This window comes from Phocoena phocoena, chromosome 17 (assembly GCF_963924675.1).
Source record: "Phocoena phocoena chromosome 17, mPhoPho1.1, whole genome shotgun sequence".
In the NCBI taxonomy this organism is placed as follows: domain Eukaryota; kingdom Metazoa; phylum Chordata; class Mammalia; order Artiodactyla; family Phocoenidae; genus Phocoena; species Phocoena phocoena.
In genome coordinates, this window is record NC_089235.1 from 70,263,801 (window position 1) to 70,283,859 (window position 20,059).

Genomic DNA, 20,059 nt, shown 5'->3' on the forward strand with positions numbered 1-20,059 from the left:
CTTTTAAACAGAAGACCCAATGGCTGTTTAACTTATTTAGAACTACCTTGTTGAAACTACCTGGTTAAATTCTAAAGTAACTTCTCACTCAGAGAAAAATAATTGCTGTCCTGTATCAGGGGTTGGCAAATTAGAGCCCGTGGATCAGATCCAACCCACCACCTATTTTTGTAGGGCCTGTGAGCTAAGCGTATTTTTACATTTTTAAATGGTTGGGAGAAAAAGTCACAAAATAGTATTTCATGTTAACGTAGAAATTACCTGAATTTCAAATTTCAGTGTTTATAACATTTTTACTCTAACAGAGCCATGCTGATTCACTTAAGTACTGTCTATGGTTACCTTCTTGCTACAACAGCAGAGCTGAATCGCTCTGACAGACAACACGTGGTCTAAAAAGCCTAAAATACTTGCTTATTCTTTGGTCCTTTACAAAAAGAAGTTTGCCAACCCCTGTTCTATTCTGTATTTAAGACAGTTCAACTATTTCAGTTCTGTCATATCCCAAAATGTTTCAGTTCTCTAAGTGCCTTATTTCCAGGCAGATGTGCTTTGTTTTAAATATGTAAATGTAAATTAAGAACCTAAAAAAGAATCACTAGGAGTGATTATTATTTTACGAGAAGGTTCACCATAGGATTCTTTTTAATGGCAGAAATTCAATAAGCAGGCCTGCTGCGTGTCAGGCACTGTTCCAGGAGCTTACCACCTAGCAGAGGGAGAAAGATGATAATACACTACCCCTACAGAAGGGGTATTAGGAGCAAAGGAGGAAAGTACTGGTGGGGCCTTAGAGACAAAGAAAGACCAGGTCACGCGGACACTACAGGCCACAGCGAAGCGTTTCGAGATTATTCTGAGGTTAATGAAAGCCAGCGGAGGATGCTGAGCAAGGGGGTGATGTGCGGTTCCTCCCCGGTTGCTGAGGGAGAAGCACAGGGAGAAGGAAGAGCAGGGACCAGCCGGGGGCTGGGAAGGCCCAGTGACCCAGGCTTGCACCGCATGAGGAGCGATGCCTGAACGGGGGGCACATTTTGGACATAATTCACACAGAACATTAATGCTGGATCAGTCAACCTGGTTCACAAGCATTTCACATATCTTTAAGAAATGTATCTCTTTAAGGAGATACACACGGATGGTCCCTCTGTGTTAAAGAAATTTAAACTCAATTCTCGTCAGGTTCATTTCAAATCAATTTAAAAACTGAAGAAAGTACCTCAACTCAAGTGAATCCTTAGAGAGGTAAAGAGACAAATATGTGCTTCAGTAAGTCTGTGATATACCCTACAATTTTACTCAGAGGTCACCTCCATACTGTTCTCGTATTACAGAACAAGACACCAGCCTGGCACATAACAGGTACTCAATTAATATTTGTGGAAGGAAGACAAGAAGCTAAGCAGCCAGCCTGAAATCAAACTCCATAAAGGAGAATTTTTACACTAAGTGGTAGGTGATGCAGCAAAGACTTAACCTTTCTGTTTTATTTCCCAAGTGCAGATAACATACATATCGCTATACATCACCCCACTGATGTCAGGAAGTAAGAATTTCCAACATCCACTCCTTCATTTCTGTTGTCTCCATCGCCTTTACGGAGCTGCCCAGTGGGAAGAGCCAAGGAACAGGCACGACAAAACGCCAAGTGCAGAGTAAAGCATGACTACTCAGCAGTGGACTGTGCCCGTGCGGGAGTGCTGAGCGCCTTCCTCTCTACCCAGATACGAGCTCTCGCTCCCCGCGAGGGATGTGATCAGAGCCTCCTGGACAGAGCCAGTCCAGAGGCATGTCGCATCACCATCACACTCTTATCAAGAAAAGGCCAATGGCATCTAACATACGTGAAAATAACGTATGAACATGTATGGTATTATTTTACTTTATGCATAAACCCAAAGTCCTATTCCAAGTGCATATGACTTTTCTACTGAAGAAAAGCAACTATTATTTACCTTTCTTTTTAAACTTAATGAAGAAGGCAATTATCTAGCACTGAACCTAACTCCCAGCTCTAGCTTTCATTTTCTGTCTCTTTTTTAATCAAAGGCACTTGGTTCCATTTCCCCACCTGTAAAATGTAGACATGGCTCATTGCTTTCTCTTAAGCACATAGTATAAGCTGGCGGGAACTGTATCATTACCACAGAAAAGCACCCAAAATAGGCAATGTGTATATATATGCAACTACACTCCTATTTGAAACTTGGCTCTGAGGAAAATGATGGGGTGAGCATCTCTAATAAATAAGCTATTCACTAAAAGAAAATAATGCAGCACAAAAGTGTTCCATTTTGTAGAGGCAGAACTAACAGCACTCGCACAGCACTTTGGGAATTCCAAAATGCTTTCTTAACAGCATCTTCTTTGCTCTGAGTGAAGCAGATTAAGCGTTAGGTTGGTTTAGTCTGAGCAGTGTTTCTCAAAGTTTCAGCATTATCTACAACAGACAGGGTGTTTATCAAATGACGTGCCTGAGCCCCACCCCAGACGTAATGAAGAGACTCTGTGGAGGTGGTAACCTGGGAATCTGCATGTCCCTTTCCATCCAGATAATTCCAAAGTACACTGAAGTTCAGTCTCATGGTACACCTAAGGCTCAATGATGTAGCATCAAGTATATGGGATTTCAAGAATAAAATCCTGAATTTGAAAATAGATTCCAATGCTTATTATTAGCTATATAATCTTTAAGCCTCTCAAGAGCTTACGGTAACTACTGCATGATGGAGATACCCCCAACACCCCATGCCCACCACCTACCTCACTAAGCTGTGGTTAAGATTCAATAAAGCCACAGACATGAAATTGCATTGTAAATGTACAGTGACATAAAAATGGTATTCATTATAACCACTACTACATAGCAACAAGTATACTGATAAACTTTACAAAAACTCCCAGGTGAAAATTAAGAACCAGACACAGAATATGTGTTTCACTATGAATAAAAACAGTTCAAGAGTTCTCTCTGCAACAACCTTTTCTTTTCTGATTTCCATTATACGTTTGGAAAGAAAACTGAAAACTGACAGGTGGCTCTCGCCTCAGTGGTGCTTCTCCTCCTCTTTCCCTCAGACACAGATCGCTGTGTGGGAGACTTCAGCACCCTTTCACTCACCGCCACCGCCCTCCTTTGCCTTACACCAAACTACTTTTACACTTTGAAAAATAAAGGTAAACTCTGAGTTTTTAAATTAATGTTTGAAGCACAGTCCCTTCAGGGTAAAGAAATATGTAATACTAAAACCTCTTAGACCTCTATTACCTCTTACTTTAAAAAAATGTCCTGTCACTTGCTGGCTTTGGAAGAGTCTAACCAATCCGAAAGAAAGGGCCTGGGAGAAAAATCAGGCTGACTGGGACACAGGGAGTCCTCAGAAAGGGACCAAGTAGGGAAGATTCACACAACCATAAATATTGGTAAAACCAATGAGAAATCTCCAGAGTAAAAACTTCAGGTTTTTGATAGGCTCACGGTTGAAATAATTTGACATTATAAGAATTTTGTTGTTGTTGTTATATTACGTTCCTTAAGCGTTTGGTGTTCATTTAGAATACATCTCCTTTATTCAGCAGTCACTGCTTGTAGAATACTCTTCATCATCTTAATAAAATAATTTCATGGTTCCACTCAGCTGAAATACACATCCTAGATTTTGCTTTATGACTTACCAGGTGACGAAGTATCCAAAAGGAATAACAATCTGTTTTGCTCACAAAACATGTGGGGAATATAATACTAAGTTGGAAATCATTTTATTCTATTATGTGAACTACAGTGCACTGCAGTGAAAAGCAAAGACGGCCTATGACCTCAAAAAGTCACTAAATGAATATTTCTGCATTCGTATAATTTTTGTGTTCAAACACAAAATAATCAAGTAACAAGCAAATCATCTTTTTATGTTAAGGAAGTTATACTACCAATTAAATATCTGTAGTCAAGATATTATAATGTGCTGACATTTTCATTTAAAAATATTACAGGATTCTTAGGAGCTTCAGTAACTAAATCAAGTAAGTCTAAGCTGAGAAGACATCAAATAATGACTACTTTATTTTCATTGTAAGAAATATTATAAGAAATGCACAAAAATAATAGAGATCTGTATTATGAACATAGCAATGTAATTATACTATATTAAGGGAAAAGAGTCAGGTATTAAACAGATTGTATGGTATTATTTTGTAAAAAGATAACTATTATATAGAGCTATGACTATATACAAGTGTTTAAAAAAGAAAAACTCTGGAAGGATATATACCAAAATGTTAATAGTGGCTTATTTCAAAATGGCGAGGTTTCATTATTTCCTTCTTTTTCTTTAAATTTTCCTGTTTTCTGAATTTTATTTACAATTATTTTCATTAAAAAACAAAAAATAAGCAATCCTCGCTTCAAGGGGGGCAAAAAGTGAAAGCCAAACTCTTTAGCAAAGAAATGAAGCTGCTATTTTCATTTACACACACACACACTTATTATAAAAATACTGTTACCAATATCTGAAAGCAAGATTACCAATAAGCAAAATGAGATCTTCACATTTCTAACATTTATATTCATGTGTTAGTCATATTTTGAAGCACTTTCTTAATACATTTGTTCTATACATATATACCTTTACATGTATACACACCTGAGAGCATTGAGAAGACCTTCTACACTATTAGGAGGCTGGTCCTTAAGAACTTTGATACAACCTTTCATCTAAGTAGAAAAGGAAACGGAAAAGGTAAAACATCGATTTTTCATCTAACATTCATTCTCAAAATAGTTAATACTTAAACCAGCTCCATAACTATGCACTCATGAGAAATTACACACTAGAAATGTCAAAATAATTATTCTTAGAATAGGGGAAAAAAATCTACCTAAGTGTTATTTTCAGTTTGTCAATCAAACAAAACTTTTTGGGAATCAAATCAGACAAACTGAAGCACCACCCACACTAATGGGAAAACTAAGGGTTTACTAAAGGGAGGACTTCCTGGAAAAGGTGTTGAGTAGCCTTTTAAAGGACAGAATGGACACACTTGTAAGGAAAAAAAGACACCTTCCAGGTAGACGAACCCCATGACAAAAGTAATAAAGTTCATCACATGCAGAGGACAATATTTTGCAGGGCCGAGATGACTCACACAGGGGAATTTACAGAGGGCCTCGAAAGGCAGAAGGGCTCATTTGGAACTGACAGGGATGGCAGGAACTCATTACAGGCTATTTTGAAAGGGAGCAGCTCAATGAAAATGATCTGTAAGGAAGATGAGCCTGATTATCGTGAAAAAGCATAACACAGTAGAAATACCACAGGCTTTGGAAGCCATGGAGATGTGGGTTCGGAATCCATGTACCATTCACTAGCAATTATATTACAAACCTCTCTAAACTTTACTTCTCTGCTAGTACAGGGAAAATAGCACCTATATCCTAAGGGTATTTTCAGAGTTAAATGAGAGAACAAATGTTCAAATTCCTGGGACACAGTAATCACTCAATAAATGTTGACTTAGTTCTCTTTACACAGAATAGATATGAGCGAAGGCAAGAAGACTGCCTAGTCATCAGTAGTCTACATGTGAAATGCAAAGAGCCTGAAGCCAGCTGTCAAAGGGTAACTGGAAGACAACTCTCAGTAAACTACAGGCTATAACTTTTATGAGACAGGTGTGAGAGCGAGGAGAGAACTTACGAAGCAGAGAAGCCCAGGCTACAGCCACAAAGCACTATGACTGGGAGGAGGAGGGAAAGACGCAGTCCTCAACTTTTTGCACTGAGGCGCCTCGACTGGCTTTTAATATACATTTGTAAGTAAATCATTTAAAATGGGCTTTGGCCAAAGGAATGAAAGGATACAATAAAAAAAATTTTGTCTGATTATTTATTTACATATATTGCCAAATATGCAGAAGTATCACTTATCAGTACTGAGGAGATACTTTAAAGGACAGTACAGTTATCCTTCATTCATTCTATTCCATCTCTATATAGGCTATAAGAAATACCACAACAGAGAGGAAACCAAAATCCACTATTATCACAAACTATAAAAATAAATTCTGTGACAGAGTGCAGCTTGCCAGCTCTTTAAATAAAAACCTATGGTTTCCACTTACGGAAATTATTGGTAATTATATAAAACAAATATAACTTACATCAATTTTTGAAGTTTTGGCAAATGCTCCCACTGGATGTACGTGGTCATAGAGTATTATGACGCCTACCATTACCCTCAAGCAGAATGACACTGTTTCTTCATTTGTAAATCTGCTTCTGTATTCCCTGGAGGATAGAAAAGATATGGATGGATGAGGCACATCACAAACTCATGAGCTGACTGATGCTCCAAGTTGTATTCTATTGATATGCAAAAGGGACGCTAAGCTTATAGCCCCACCTTCTCTGCAATGAGATTCCCAGAGAAATGACGGGGGTGGAGCAGTTATCACTTACATATTCTGGTCTCTATATGCACGTTGGTATATTACCCCTTCTGCTTAGCGGAGATGAGACAATTTTAGAGAAATCAAAAGTGGCCCAGGGACTTCCCTGGTGGCACAGTGGTTGAGAATCCACCTGCCAATGCAGGGGACACGGGTTTGATCCCTGGTCCGGGAAGATCCCAGATGCCGCGGAGCAACTAAGCCCACGCGCTACAACTACTGAGCCTGCGCTCTAGAGCCCTCGAGCCACAACTACTGAGCCCACGTGCTGCAACTACTGAAGCCTGCACGCCTAGAGCCAGTGTTCTGCAACAAGTGAAGCCACCGCAACGAGAAGCCCGCGCCTTGTGACGAAGAGTAGCCCCCGCTCACCATAACTAGAGAAAAGCCCGTGTGCAGTAACGAAGACCCAACGCAGCCAAAAACAAATAAAAATTTAAATTATTTTTTTTTTAAAAGTGGCCCAAAGTAAAAGTTTGGGGATGGGTGCTCTGAAAGGCTGTCACCAGCAATATGATGAAAAAGCCACTAGCTTAACAGAGAAAGTACATTTGCTATTTAGGGGCTAAGCTGATATAAACACATTATTGTGTTTACTGGATTTTAATTTCCTAAAATTCAATTATATTCTTCTCTCAAATGGGAAAAAGGAAATAGCACTTTTGTCTACATAAAAGGCAGCATGGCACAGCAGAAAGAGTCCAGAACCAGAAAGGAGGCATCCGAGCACACGTGTGAGGTCAGCTACTGTGCATGAGCCCCTTCCTTGCCCAGGACCTTACTCCCCTAGACGAGAGTGGTGATAATATGATGGCTGGCAGCTGCCCTCTTACTTCATAAAGTTCTCCAATAAGATGAGTATATAACAGTGCTTTGGAAAATAAAGAGCTCCACAAAAACTAAAGTTATCTAGCAAAACCATATATTATTCAGGAACACAGGAGGAATTCTTTCTGCCTGCTGACAGGAAAATCCAGACAGAACACACTGTGGTACATGTTACAAATGGCTTGAGAGAGAGGAGAAACCCAGAAGAGAATTTAGGTGAGTGTTGGGTTTAAAAAAAAAAAGAAGACTGAGACCTAATATTGGGAGAAAGGGATAAGTAGAACAACTCTAGCCCTCTAGGAAAAAAGGGCAAAGTTCTCTATGAAAAGGGAATGATAATGTTTATGAGAGGCATAACCAGACGCGCTTTTAAGCTCTTCCCCTACTCCCAAAAGCACCCAAAAATCCCTATTCTGAAGAGTCTGACACACCTGAAAATCAAATGTACTTTATATGTTTAACTAGAACTTACATTAAGCTGTCAAATTATTTTAGTTTTGTTCATATGTTAGCATTACATACTTGGGATACACTTAATTTCCACCTTCCAAATACAACTTATTCACATCTGGACAATCATTTCAACAGGACTGTTCAAGTGAGGAAGATCAGGGAATACTAATACAACTTATTCACATCTGGACAATCATTTCAACAGGACTGTTCAAGTGAGGAAGATCAGGGGATACTCACGGTGTTTCAAGCATGACTCTGCACACACTAGCCATGGTGCTTAGACAATCTGTGGTATTTTCTATTGGTAAATTTTTATTCTGTAAAAGTGTATGGAGAACAAAAAAAGTAAGAGTGACAGTTATTACTCAAGAAAAATTTTAAATCTAGCAAAACATGAAAAATTAGCAACTTTAAAATTTGGTCCCTACTCTTAATTTTGTTAAAAAATGCACTAGATTCTAGGTACTGTTCTAAGCTCTGAGGATACAGCGATGAGCAAAAGAACTAAAAGCCTCCTTTCTCCCAAGAAGCCCTTACATTCTAGAGCTGAGTGGAAACAACCACAATGCGCAGACAAGGCCTCATAGCCACAAGGTACTTGGATTTGATGCTACAAGTACTGGGAAGTCACTGGAAACATTTTAAGCAGAGGAAGGGAATGTGGTTTATGTCTTAAGAAGATTACTTGGCTGCTCTTTGGAGAAAGGACTGCAGTGGGTCAAGAGTGGAAGAAGTAAGAACAGTCAGAGCAGGAATGCAGAAATGCAAGTGAGAAGTGGTGGGCTGATCTAGAGAGGTAGCTAGAGGTAGCAAAGGGTTAAGTTTTCAGATTCAGGGTATATCTTGTAAGAAGAGCCAGTAAGACTGCCTTGCCTGATGGAGTGGACGTAGGCGGTGAGATAAAGGAAGCAATTCAGGATGATAATCCTTACGTTATCTGCCTGCACAGTGTTACTGTTAGTTGAGATAGGGAACACTGGAGAAAAGGCGGGATTGGGAAAAACAATCGAGACTTCGGTTTGGTCATGGTACTACTGAGGTGTGGCTTATACATCCAAAGGGCGACTGCAAACAGGCGGTAGATGTGCACACATGGGCCTCGGGGAAGAGGACCAGACCCCGTGCACAAACTGCATCTCAGTCTATCAGCTTAGATGGTCTTTAAAGTCATGGTCTCGCTCAGATCATCCTATCTTCAGACAGGCAGAAGAGTAACAATGCTTACCTCTGATACAAATTTTGTTGTGGCATCACTTAAGGTTTTCAGCATTGGGGTTGCCTCAGCATAAAACAAAGACATTCGATTTGCCAATTCATTATTTACTTCATTTTCTCCTTCTGCCTGTGTGGAAAATAAAGACACTTGATATCAGCTCATAAGTCATGAAATAATATTATAAAAGAGCCTAGGCAGGGTGCCCATCTAATGCTTGTTAAATTAATCTAATAAATACTCTTATATTTTAGACCTTCAAATGCACACAATACTTAAATACTCTTTAAAAATAAAAAGATTAAAAATAATATTAAGCCATTTTTAAAAAGATTAACTTTTTAAAAAATATTTTAAATGATATTAAGCAATTAAATAAAACCTTGATGGGCTGCCTACTGTATACAAGGGATCATCCTAAATGCTACGGAGGATGGAACGATGCCTAGGACATCGTACCTGCCTCTATTAGGAGCACATAAGTACCCACACAGCAGCCACAATAACATGCTAAGAGACAAGGGATGAAAGGGGGGGCAGGGGAAGACTAAGTTAGACTGGAAGAAACTAAACTGGACTCATGGAAGAGTTTTTTTGTAGGTGATGACGGGCAGGCACACAAGGTATTCCAACCAGTCAGGCGGAAGAGCATGCTTTCAAATGCTTGGTAGAGTGTAAGTCAATGTAGTCAGTGGAATAAGGGACAGCAACTACTGAAAGAAGGGCTGGAAAGCAAAGCTGGGGTAGGACTAAATCCTAGCTTAAGTGAAATCCTAGCTTAAGGTCATATTTTTCTTCTATATGTAATGGGGAGCCACTTACAGTGTCAAAAGAAAGGAATAACAATTCAGTCAATCTTCTAAATAAATTTAACTAATGGTAGTGGGCAGATTGTACCAAAAAGAGACTGTATGTCAGAAAATACGTTCTACAGCTATTATAGAATGGTTGCCAAAAAGAAAGTGGGTATTAGGCTCTCAACTGGGATAGAAGTACAAAGAGATGGAAAGGGGGGCAGTGAAGAGATGTGAGAGAGATGTCACTTGACAACGACTGGATTTACCTATAATTATTGAGAGCAAAAGACAGTACAAAGATGATTTCAATGCCTTTGCCCTTGATGCATGGCAGGATGGCTATAATAGAGGATTGGGTGATTTTATTTTATTTTATTTTACATGGTGAGTATGAAAAAGACAGATGATAAGGTCAGCCTCACAGAAGAAACCAGGCTATGCAAAACCAAACTAATGCATATACCAGAGGCTTCATGGAAAAGAAATCTTTCTTCCAATCCGGGCCTGTCTTAGAGCAACTACTTCATAAAATATTTATTCAATGGTCTCCTTTGGTTGTTTTTTCTTTTAACCTCTTATGCCACTTATCACTCCTTACAATCTTATATAGTATTTCTTTATTAAACTATCTACTTGAGGCCAGGCCTGACCCTAGGAATTTTCTATTTTTCATACCAATTAGCACAATATATTGATAGGTCCTCAAAATATCTAGAGAAAAAGATAGTATTTTCTTCATATTTAAGGTTTTACTTATGGCATTTGACATCCTGGAGAAAAGGGTATTAAACAGCTTAAAATGAGGAGAAGTCAAGATGCTAACAAACCAGAAGAGATGCTATGCTAGCCAAGCAACAGGCACAGAAGCCATTTCTCACACAGCCATGTCAGACACGGACATGCTCGACGTCCAGGACCTCACTTTCCCATCCTGCCAGTGTTAGTATTTCTCCTGTCCCTGGTCAATTTCTCCCCAGGACTCTCCCATTCTAAGAATATGGGGACAAATAACTCATAACCACTAATTCACACAATTTTTGTGCAGTTAAAATGAGAATACAAAGAGAAATCTTTAAGTATCAACATTATATAGGCAAAAAGCAATTTTACTGGATTAGTTATGGAATCAGGGCCTGGGTGGAAAAATAGGTAAAAACAATATGGTCTGCTACATTTTGCTCTTTCTTCCCACAGCTGTGGATGCCCATAATTACTAACTTTACTACTAGCTTTAGCTTTACCTGAATGAATGACTGCATGAGCAAAAGATTAAACTGAACAAATTGAGAGCTGAATTATTATTACCACCCTGTAATTCAAAGCATTAACTTACTGGAACATTATTAATCCTCATACGACTCAATGTTCTTCTATAATAGCTGAAATCATTCTGTATGGCAGGATTTGTCATCTAAAGGAGATATTTATGAAAGAAAAAGGTATTATTTACTAAATATAGTACACAAATTAAGCGAAAGATATACTAGTTATAATTAGTTAAGTAACATTCCCTAATTTGTAATATCATCCAATATGACTATCTGCACTTACGTTATATAACACTGTATTCAGTCACTACTGAACACAGAAGACCATGTACACTGTTTTCCAGTCAGTCAGTATACTTTCTTTCTTTCTTTTCATTAATTTCAGGTAATATACTAAAAGTCTGTTTACCAAAAATGATATTACCAAATAAACAAAAACAAAAAGGAATGTGTAGGCACTTATTTTGGGTTATTACAATAAAGTATATATAGGGTCAACAGGGCAATCTTCAAACAGACTAAAACTTTATATACAAATCATCTGTGCTCAAAGTATTAATAAAAGAGAATAATTGTCTATGATACAGTGTTGATAAAAAGCTGCAGTTAGGAATCCAGCTCTTCCACTTTCTAGACAAGATACCTGAGGTGCTGAAAAGTCAAAGGACCTGCTTCATAACTGGTTACTGTGCCAGAGCCTAAAGTGGAACTAAGGTCTCCTGATATGGAATTTAGTGCTCCTTTCTTTACACTCTCACTCCTTCCAGCAAAAAGGACATTTATAGGTAGGTAGGTAGGTAGATGGAAGGAGGGTGGTGAGAAAGAGAGAGGGAGGGAGATGGGTGAGAGAAAGAAAAAGTATCTTAACATTTTTATATAGAAGAATGTTGAAAAAAGTGGGGATGAGCAGAAAAAGTATATTAGAAAAAGCCAGTATTGTTGTTTCAGAGATGATTTTTAAAATGAAGTTAAATGAAAACTGGTGGACTTCCCTGGTGGTCCAGTGGTTAAGAATCCGCCTGCCAATGCAGGGGACACGGGTTCAATCCCTGGTCCAGGAAGATCCCACATGCTGCGGAGCAACTAAGCCCGTGTGCCACAACTACTGAGCCTGTGTTCTAGAGCCTGTGAGTCGTAACTAGTGAGCCCGCGAGCCACAACTAATGAAGCCCACGCGCCTAGAGCCTGTGCTCCACAACAAGAAAAGCCACCGCAATGAGAAGCCCGCGCATCACAATGAATAGCCCCTGCTCGCCGCAACTAGAGAAAGCCTGTGCGCAGCTATGAAGACACAGTGCAGCCAAAAAATAACTAAGTAAAATAAATTTTAAAATGAAAACTGAATATTGGGTAATTTGCTGTTTGCTATGTATATACCAAAAGGCCTGCGCAAGTGTTAAATCCGGCATTTTTGCTAAGGACCAGCAGGCATTTAAACACATTTTGAAAAGGTCTCCAGGCATCTCCTCCTAGTGCTCTTTGAAAGACTCCTGATTTCCGTAACAATGAGGACCAGCAGAACAATCCTACCTTGAGTTCATCAAACCGGAGTGTAAAATGAAGAATTTCTGCAAACTGTTTAGCAAGAGCCTGCTCTCGCTCTAGATGCTGGGTAGGAGAATACGGGGTACTTGTCAAGGCTCCCAGAAGACCTCTTAATGCTGCTTCTAAAGAAAAAAAGATTAAAATGTTGTTTGTACCTGATATTTGTTTATTAAAACGTGAGCGATTTTTAAATGTTTTGACTTCAATTCCCATAAAAGTAAGGTCTCTTTAAAAGCCAGATTCTAAACGTAACACTCAAACTGAATACTGTTTACTAGAATAGGAACCCTGAAGTGACTAACTCAATTTCTGTAAACACAAATTCAAAATCATGTGGAATGTGAATGAGATACCAGGATCAAAGGACAAATTTTATATTATTTTCACATTCTACTGTGTTGATTTTTATGAAATGGTAACTGTTACTACAGCTGAGTAACTTCTTCAGGGGCACTGTGGCCACAGAGACAAATCGGTACATGGGTGTGAATGAATTACCAACTTCACATACTTTGAATATACTGTTTATTTATAAACACAAACTGCTTTCTTTCAGTTACTAAAGGAAACCAAATATTTGGTTTAATAATTAGCTGTCTTCAGTGTTTTAGAACTTGGTATCTCAGGACCATAATATAAATATTCTAATTTATTATATAAATAAAACCGTTCCTTTGAAACAACTGCTACTTTTGGAATGCCAGACGTAGCAGTTTATTTTATATTCCATTTAAAAATGGAAATACTGATTGCACTTCAAAAAAAAAAATCACAGAAATCAAACTATTTCAGTTACAGAATCAGAAAACAATGGTAGATCCTATTCAGAGAAAACAAGAGCTTACAGAGTTAGACGGTCATCTGATGTTTAGGAATAAGTGTTAGATTAATAAATATTTATTAGTGATAACAAATTTATGTCAGATCATCAACCTTTCACTTAAAAACTACCAACTCTACCGTTTATGAAGACCCAATTATGAACCAACGTTCATACTTACGCATTTAACCTAGTCTGTCATTTAACTTTCACCATCAACTGTGACATCGGCATTACAGATGGATAAACTGAGTTTCAGGTTAGACCCCCAAGGGTATAGCTCATAAATGCCAGGTGTTTCTGATTTCACAGCCCTATTTTTTCCACCATAATAAACTGTTTCTCACAAAAAGCGACATTCTAACTAGCCTTCTGCAACCTTATAAAAGATTAATTTACTGATCAGTACCAACAGTAAGTACTTCCTTATGTGTCTATTATATGGCAGGTACTGAGCTAGACACTATTTGTAATCCACACAGTAACTCCAAATGTCAGCTACTATCCTTTTCTTTATGTAAGTCAGAAAATGTACTGATGGTCTAACATGTGCCAGGCACTGGGGGAAGATGGAGATGGACATGCCCGAGGCCCACACAGCGCCTAATGATACAGAGAAGAGAGACAACTTACTATAGCTGGGATGTGTGTTAAGAAGGAGAAGGGCACGGCACCGTGGAAAGGTATAAAAACGGGACCTTACCTAGTTCAAGACTCAGGAAAAGTCCTCCCTGAATACATGACATCTGGGCTGAGACTGGACTGTGCACTAAGAATGAGCAGGGGTTTGCCAATAGGGCAGGGAGCCAGATCCTGAACTGAGAAGAGCGTGACACAGTAGAGAAACGCACAACAACCAGTACAGGGGAATGGAGAGGCAAGAAGGAGAGGAACCTAAGACTAAAACAACACGAGGACCATCTGTGTGCCATATTAATAAGCACCCTGGCCATGTCATCATAATGTCCCTGGAGAAACTATTTAAGCAGGGTAGTGACATCATCAGATTAGCATTTAATAACTCCACTTCATCTGCAGTGTGGAGAACACACTGTGGGAGTATGGATGGCTTCTAGAGGTGCAAGAGTGGATGTGAGGATCAATTAAAAGGAAAAAACTTTTGGCTCTTTTGAAAAATGGCTTACTTCTCCCACTACTCATCTCATGTGTCAGCATTAATATAAGTGGAAAACAAAGTTTGAGAGATGTGAGAACAGGAAAAACCATTTTAAAAACAAAAACAAAAAACACCAATACTGTGACAAGCTGTTAAAGAAAAAAGAAACTCTCATTTCCTGGATTTGATCCAGCCTCAGGGCGAAGTCCAGCATCTACAGTGCTCACCGCTCTGGGGAATGGGAGACACTCCTCAGCCCCACACTGAGTGGTGAGTCAGGTCATGGCTGACCTGAGATGGCCAATAACCGGGGAGAACTTCTGTCCGTGAACGGCTAAGTCCTCAGTGGCACATCTGCCATGAAAGAGAAACTCAAAATGATAAGGCTGCTTACTTGCCTTTGAAGCAGCTAGATCAGCCTGGGGCCCTCTGCTGATACAAGACAGTCCTACTAGACTACAGTGCCCTGCGACAAGAGGGGAATCAGAGACAGAGGATCTCAGAAGGTGGCTCCGGTCTCTGGCTGAGTCAGAAAGAAAGGGAGGTCAAAGAACAGATGATGTAGGGATTGGTCTCTCTGATGAAGCTCCTGAAACAAAATGATGTGGTTATGACTCTTACAAAAGGTAGACGGCAAGGAGGAAATTAGTAGACTACTTAAGCCCTAAATTCTGGAAAGCATTAGCTGGTAAACCAGTGCAGAAGCCAAAGCTATGTAAGAAGGCTGCAAGGAAGAGACTGAATGGAGAAATAATGACAGATCAGTCCACAAAGTAGATCCAGAAGGGGAAACAACGGATGACTAGGAAGAGAAGGCTCCTTTACAGACAAGAGCCATATATTTGCACCTACTGCCAACCATCCACTATCAAAGAGCAGTCTTTGAATCCCCAGAAGAGAACCCAAAGGATATGGAGTGCGGGGGATCTGAAACAGCCAAGAGGTAATACCACCATTGTGGGCACTTCAGAACTTTTTGAACAAATTTTGATAAATTTAGCCCAGTGAAAAGGAGTCAACACGTTGGATAGACTCACTCACTATGACCCCTGGAGGTGGCCCCAATAAGCCCCTGGAACAGGAAGACTGAGGAGACACAAAGCAGTTTATGTACTGTCTGGCCTCAAAACCTTCACTCAGATAGCTGCCTCAACTGGGAAGGCCTCAGATTGAAACAAGCAAGTACAGGATGTTTCCCGTGCCAGCAAGGTTAAACCATGTTGGCAAAGCTCAGCGTCTTCCAAATTAGTCAAGTGGTCCCTTCCCTGTCCCTCTATAAATATGCAAACCAGCAAGGGATCAGGGTCCCTCTTCTGGAGTACACCCCATGGTTTATCTGTAGTGCTTGAACCAAGCAACCTTCTTGGAATTCTGAAGGACCATGTGCATCTTCACAGTTGTGCGGTATTCTGTGTGCTGTTTGTGGTGTTTATCCTCATCTCTGGCTCAACAGTGAGGTAGGAAGAAAAGAGACGACAGAGGTTAAGTGGACTTAAAGCAGAGGGTTCAACTGACTGGAGGTCCAGATAGGATACTGAAGCTCAGAGAATTTAAATGATGTAGCCAAGGCCACACAGCTAATAACCGCAAACAGAGGAATTCAAACACAGGCCATTATGCCTTGAAAGCCTAAAATCCATTATTATTGCTTCTCCTGAATATCCGACACATATTTGATATATCAGATGTACGTACTCATTTATCTATCACTTGCTCACTCATTCAACATTGAGTTCCTATCACATGCAAGCAAAGACATGTACCCTTGTCAGCAAGGAAACTGGAAACATTATAAACCAGGTTATTGGCCGAGAGATGAGGAGTAAACCACCAGATCTTAAATTTGTACTTTGTTCATACCTTTACAGAAGCCCTAGACTACACAATGAAGGTTCAAGGCTCCCACATGACAGAATAAAAAACTGATAGCTTTCTGCTATTACCTGTGTTACTATATCCTCTGCTGAAACAGAACCCAGCACCTGTGCCGAAACACACAACACTAGCCTGATGTAATTCCAGTAGTTAAAATATGAGAAAATACGTAAGCCTGATGGGTTTGGTCTATTTTACAATTATTATTATTTTTTTTTTTACTGGCAAATGCTAAGAAACCAAGATGAACTTGAGTAGGACCTGAGCGGCATCTAAAGCCATTTAACTTCGAAAGTGTCTAGGAATGAGCAGCACAGCAAAACCCTAAATAAGTTGTGAAGATAACTAAAATGGAAAGACCTAGGCTCTCTGAGGTTACAAAGCTACAGACTACGTAGATACTTGACTGAAAGAACTGACTGTCATGCTCGAGGAAAAGAATTTATAATTCTTATTTCTAGTAAGAAAAGGACAATTTAGGGCTTCCCTGGTGGCGCAGTGGTTGAGAGTCCGCCTGCCGATGCACGGGACACGGGTTCGCGCCCCAGCCCGGGAAGATCCCACATGCCGCGGAGCGGCTGGGCCCGTGAGCCATGGCCGCTGAGCCTGCACGTCCGGAGCCTGTGCTCCGCAACGGGAGAGGTCACAATAGTGAGAGGCCCGCAAAAAAAAAAAAAAGGACAATTTACACAAACACTTCTATCTCACCTATTATTTGTCTTTGCATTTAACAGTGTATACTGCATCTAAGGAAAAATAGCAATTCTCTTACTTTTTAAAAAGTATGCGCTTTTTAAAAAAAAAAACAGAACTTCATAGGACTTCCCTGCTGGCACAGTGGTTAAGAATCCGCCTGCCAATGCAGGGGACACAGGTTCGAGCCCTGGTCCGGGAAGATCCCATATGCCGCAGAGCAATTAAGCCCGTGTGCCACAACTACTGAGCCCTCGCTCTAGAGCCCATGAGCCACAACTACCGAGCCTGCACGCGGCAACTACTGAAGCCCGCATGCCTAGATCTCGTGCTCCGCAGCAAGAGAAACCACCGCAATGAGAAGCCCACGCACCGAAACGAAGAGTAGCTGTGGCTCACCACAACTAGAGAAAGCCTGCACAGCAACGAAAACCCAACGCAGCCAAAAATAAATAAATAAATATTTAAAAAATAAAAAGCTCAAATTAAAAAAAATAACAATGGAACTTCAACTTTGAAGCAGAGGTTGTAAACACAAATGGCCAAGTAGCTAATATAAAGACATAAAGAGAGCAAGATATAAAAAACCAGGATGCAGTAGAGACCCACTGCAAACTAGAAAGTACACGCCCTAACTACTGGACACAGAGTCAGTTTGCCACTTAGCTTCGCCAATTGAGAGGCAGATCCATTGCTCAACTGCTGGCTAAGCTATTGATTTTTCCAAAGCAACCGAAGACTTAAAACACACACAACACATATAATTACCAATTTTAAAACCTGGCAATTAATCAGGAATGTTTAAAAACCATGTGGGCCAAACAAACCGTGTCTCAGGTCTAAATTTAGCTTACGAGCCGCCAGTTGACTTCTATCTTACAGTACTGGTTTCCTTATCAAATTGTATGTACTCATTTAGAATATATAACACATTTTTATGGTTCAAAAAGCAAAACTATATAAAAACACGTATCAAAAACTTAAACTGAAATGTTTCAAATTTCTGACACATCTATACCACTCCTCCCCTATGCTCCCAACTTCACAAAGTTTACATCTTTCAAATTACACAAGCAGCTAGAGAGCTAAATCTTACCTGTTCTACCTCCTCCTTCTCCAAGAAAAAGAACTCCAATTTTGCTTATTCACTGTATTAAAGGCACAATTCTGATCTCTGAATAATTGTTCCCATGTGAGGGCAGGAGCAGATGGTCATGAATTCTTGTTACTTAATGACTCCCTCGATAACTTCGCATATAACATTAGCTTCCTATTTCTCATCTCGTACAGCTTTAGGTACATGAACTGATCATAATCAGCCATGATCTTAAGAACACAACAATCTAAATAACCCAGGAGACCTTGGATTAGTTCCCACATATGGGAAAGGATGTGCTATGGAGCTGGAGAGAAATTCTACCAAGCTGTTTCCCATAGTAGGACCCTTTAAGCTGCAAAAAATCAGAAATTTCCTTATGGAAGTCAAAATTTGTTGAGGAAAATGGTCTAAATAAATTGAACACCTGGTTGAACAGGATGATAGGAAGATTATGCTATAATCTCATAGTCTACCAAGCTGCTTTACTTATGAAACATATAAATTTAGCAGTATGAACATAAAATACTGTAAATAACTTCCAGTATCAGTAACTGTCTTTCTCACTAGGCAAGTCATAATGACAAAACTTTCAACTTACCTAACCTCTGAGAAAACTCATAAAATTTCTTTAATTTGCCTACTAGTGGAACAACTGCACCCCATGCCTTCTCTTGCAACTTCTCATCTGCTGGATGCTGGATGGCCTTCAAAATCCAAAGAATAAAAATAGTTAGATTTTTTAAAAATCACAACAGTATTATTTTTACATTAAAATATAGGTTTTGGCAAACACAGGAAACCCTGGTATAGTCCATGAAATTCAGAATAATGGACCCAGAAATGCTGAGAGTGGCCTTCTCAACTCCATGGATACTTTAAACCTATTATAATACATTCTTCGTTATTCTTGCAATGGATATGGAGAGATGGAATAAAAAATGACACAATGTATGTTTGTTAGGTATATTACGCCTTGATACTTTTTAGAGCCACAAAAAGAAACCAAAATGTTTCCAATATCACGGACAAGCTTTCTTAGAAATTCTGTTTTAAGGATTATTTTCGTAGAATAAAAGGAAACCAAAAAAGGCAGGCGATAATGAAATAAGACCCAATCTGGGAAAAGGCTAATAAACTTTCAATAATTCAAATTCCAGGGTCCAAACTAGTTTTTAAAACGTTACCAAACACTTTAAAACCTAAATCAGCCTGAAAAATGTGATTCAGAAATTGTCACTTATCCCCTCCCTGTAACTAAAACTCTATTCTGGAATCTAAGTTTTTTTTAGGTTTTCCTGAGTGAGGTGAAAAACTAGTTTCAAATGTGAAAGGGGAGAAAATAAAACATAATCTAGAGACTCTAAAATAAACATGAATATGCTCTTTCTCTGCCCAGTCTTCCAAGCCATCAGGCAATCATTTGTAAATATAGAGGGTTATTCCCAAAGAAATATATTTTCTTGCTTTCGTCTTCCTTTTGCTTACAGATGCCTTTCTTCACCGTTTTTCCACACCTTGGTTTGCTTTCTCTAACATCTTCAAATGAGCTAAACACACCATCTGAAAGGTGAAACGCATAACCAACACCTGTTTGTAACATATCAGCAATCTAAATGGCACACTTAGATTTTCCCAAGACACTAGTACTCTGACTCCATCCATACAAAACCAAAAAATAAGACAGCAAAATAAAACGGAAGCCAGACAGATTTAGAAGATGCTTCAAATAAATTAGCTACAAACTAAATAAATGGGCTATACATTGTTTAAGCAACTTGCTTTATAAGCTTGCCATTGTATTCAAATTTTCTTGATTTTTTTATATAAACAAATAGGAGTCTGAAATGAATCCCACTTATATGACTATCTAGAAATATTGTAATGTTAAAGAAAACCAGACATTA

General features: G+C 39.2%; 1 protein-coding gene across 3 annotated transcripts in view; it reads right to left on the bottom strand.

Moving 5' to 3' along the window:
* The window catches only part of CYRIB (CYFIP related Rac1 interactor B), a 153,912-nt gene that overhangs the window by 906 nt on the left and 132,947 nt on the right, over positions 1 to 20,059 (bottom strand). For all 3 annotated transcript variants that reach the window (XM_065895008.1, XM_065895009.1, XM_065895010.1), the window contains 7 exons: positions 18,754 to 18,859; positions 12,537 to 12,673; positions 11,072 to 11,149; positions 8,954 to 9,070; positions 7,966 to 8,045; positions 6,157 to 6,283; positions 4,641 to 4,711 (listed from right to left, as the gene is read on the bottom strand). In XM_065895008.1, coding sequence (XP_065751080.1) covers positions 4,641 to 4,711; positions 6,157 to 6,283; positions 7,966 to 8,045; positions 8,954 to 9,070; positions 11,072 to 11,149; positions 12,537 to 12,673; positions 18,754 to 18,859 — 716 coding nt within the window. The remainder of the gene's footprint in view (positions 1 to 4,640; positions 4,712 to 6,156; positions 6,284 to 7,965; positions 8,046 to 8,953; positions 9,071 to 11,071; positions 11,150 to 12,536; positions 12,674 to 18,753; positions 18,860 to 20,059) is intronic.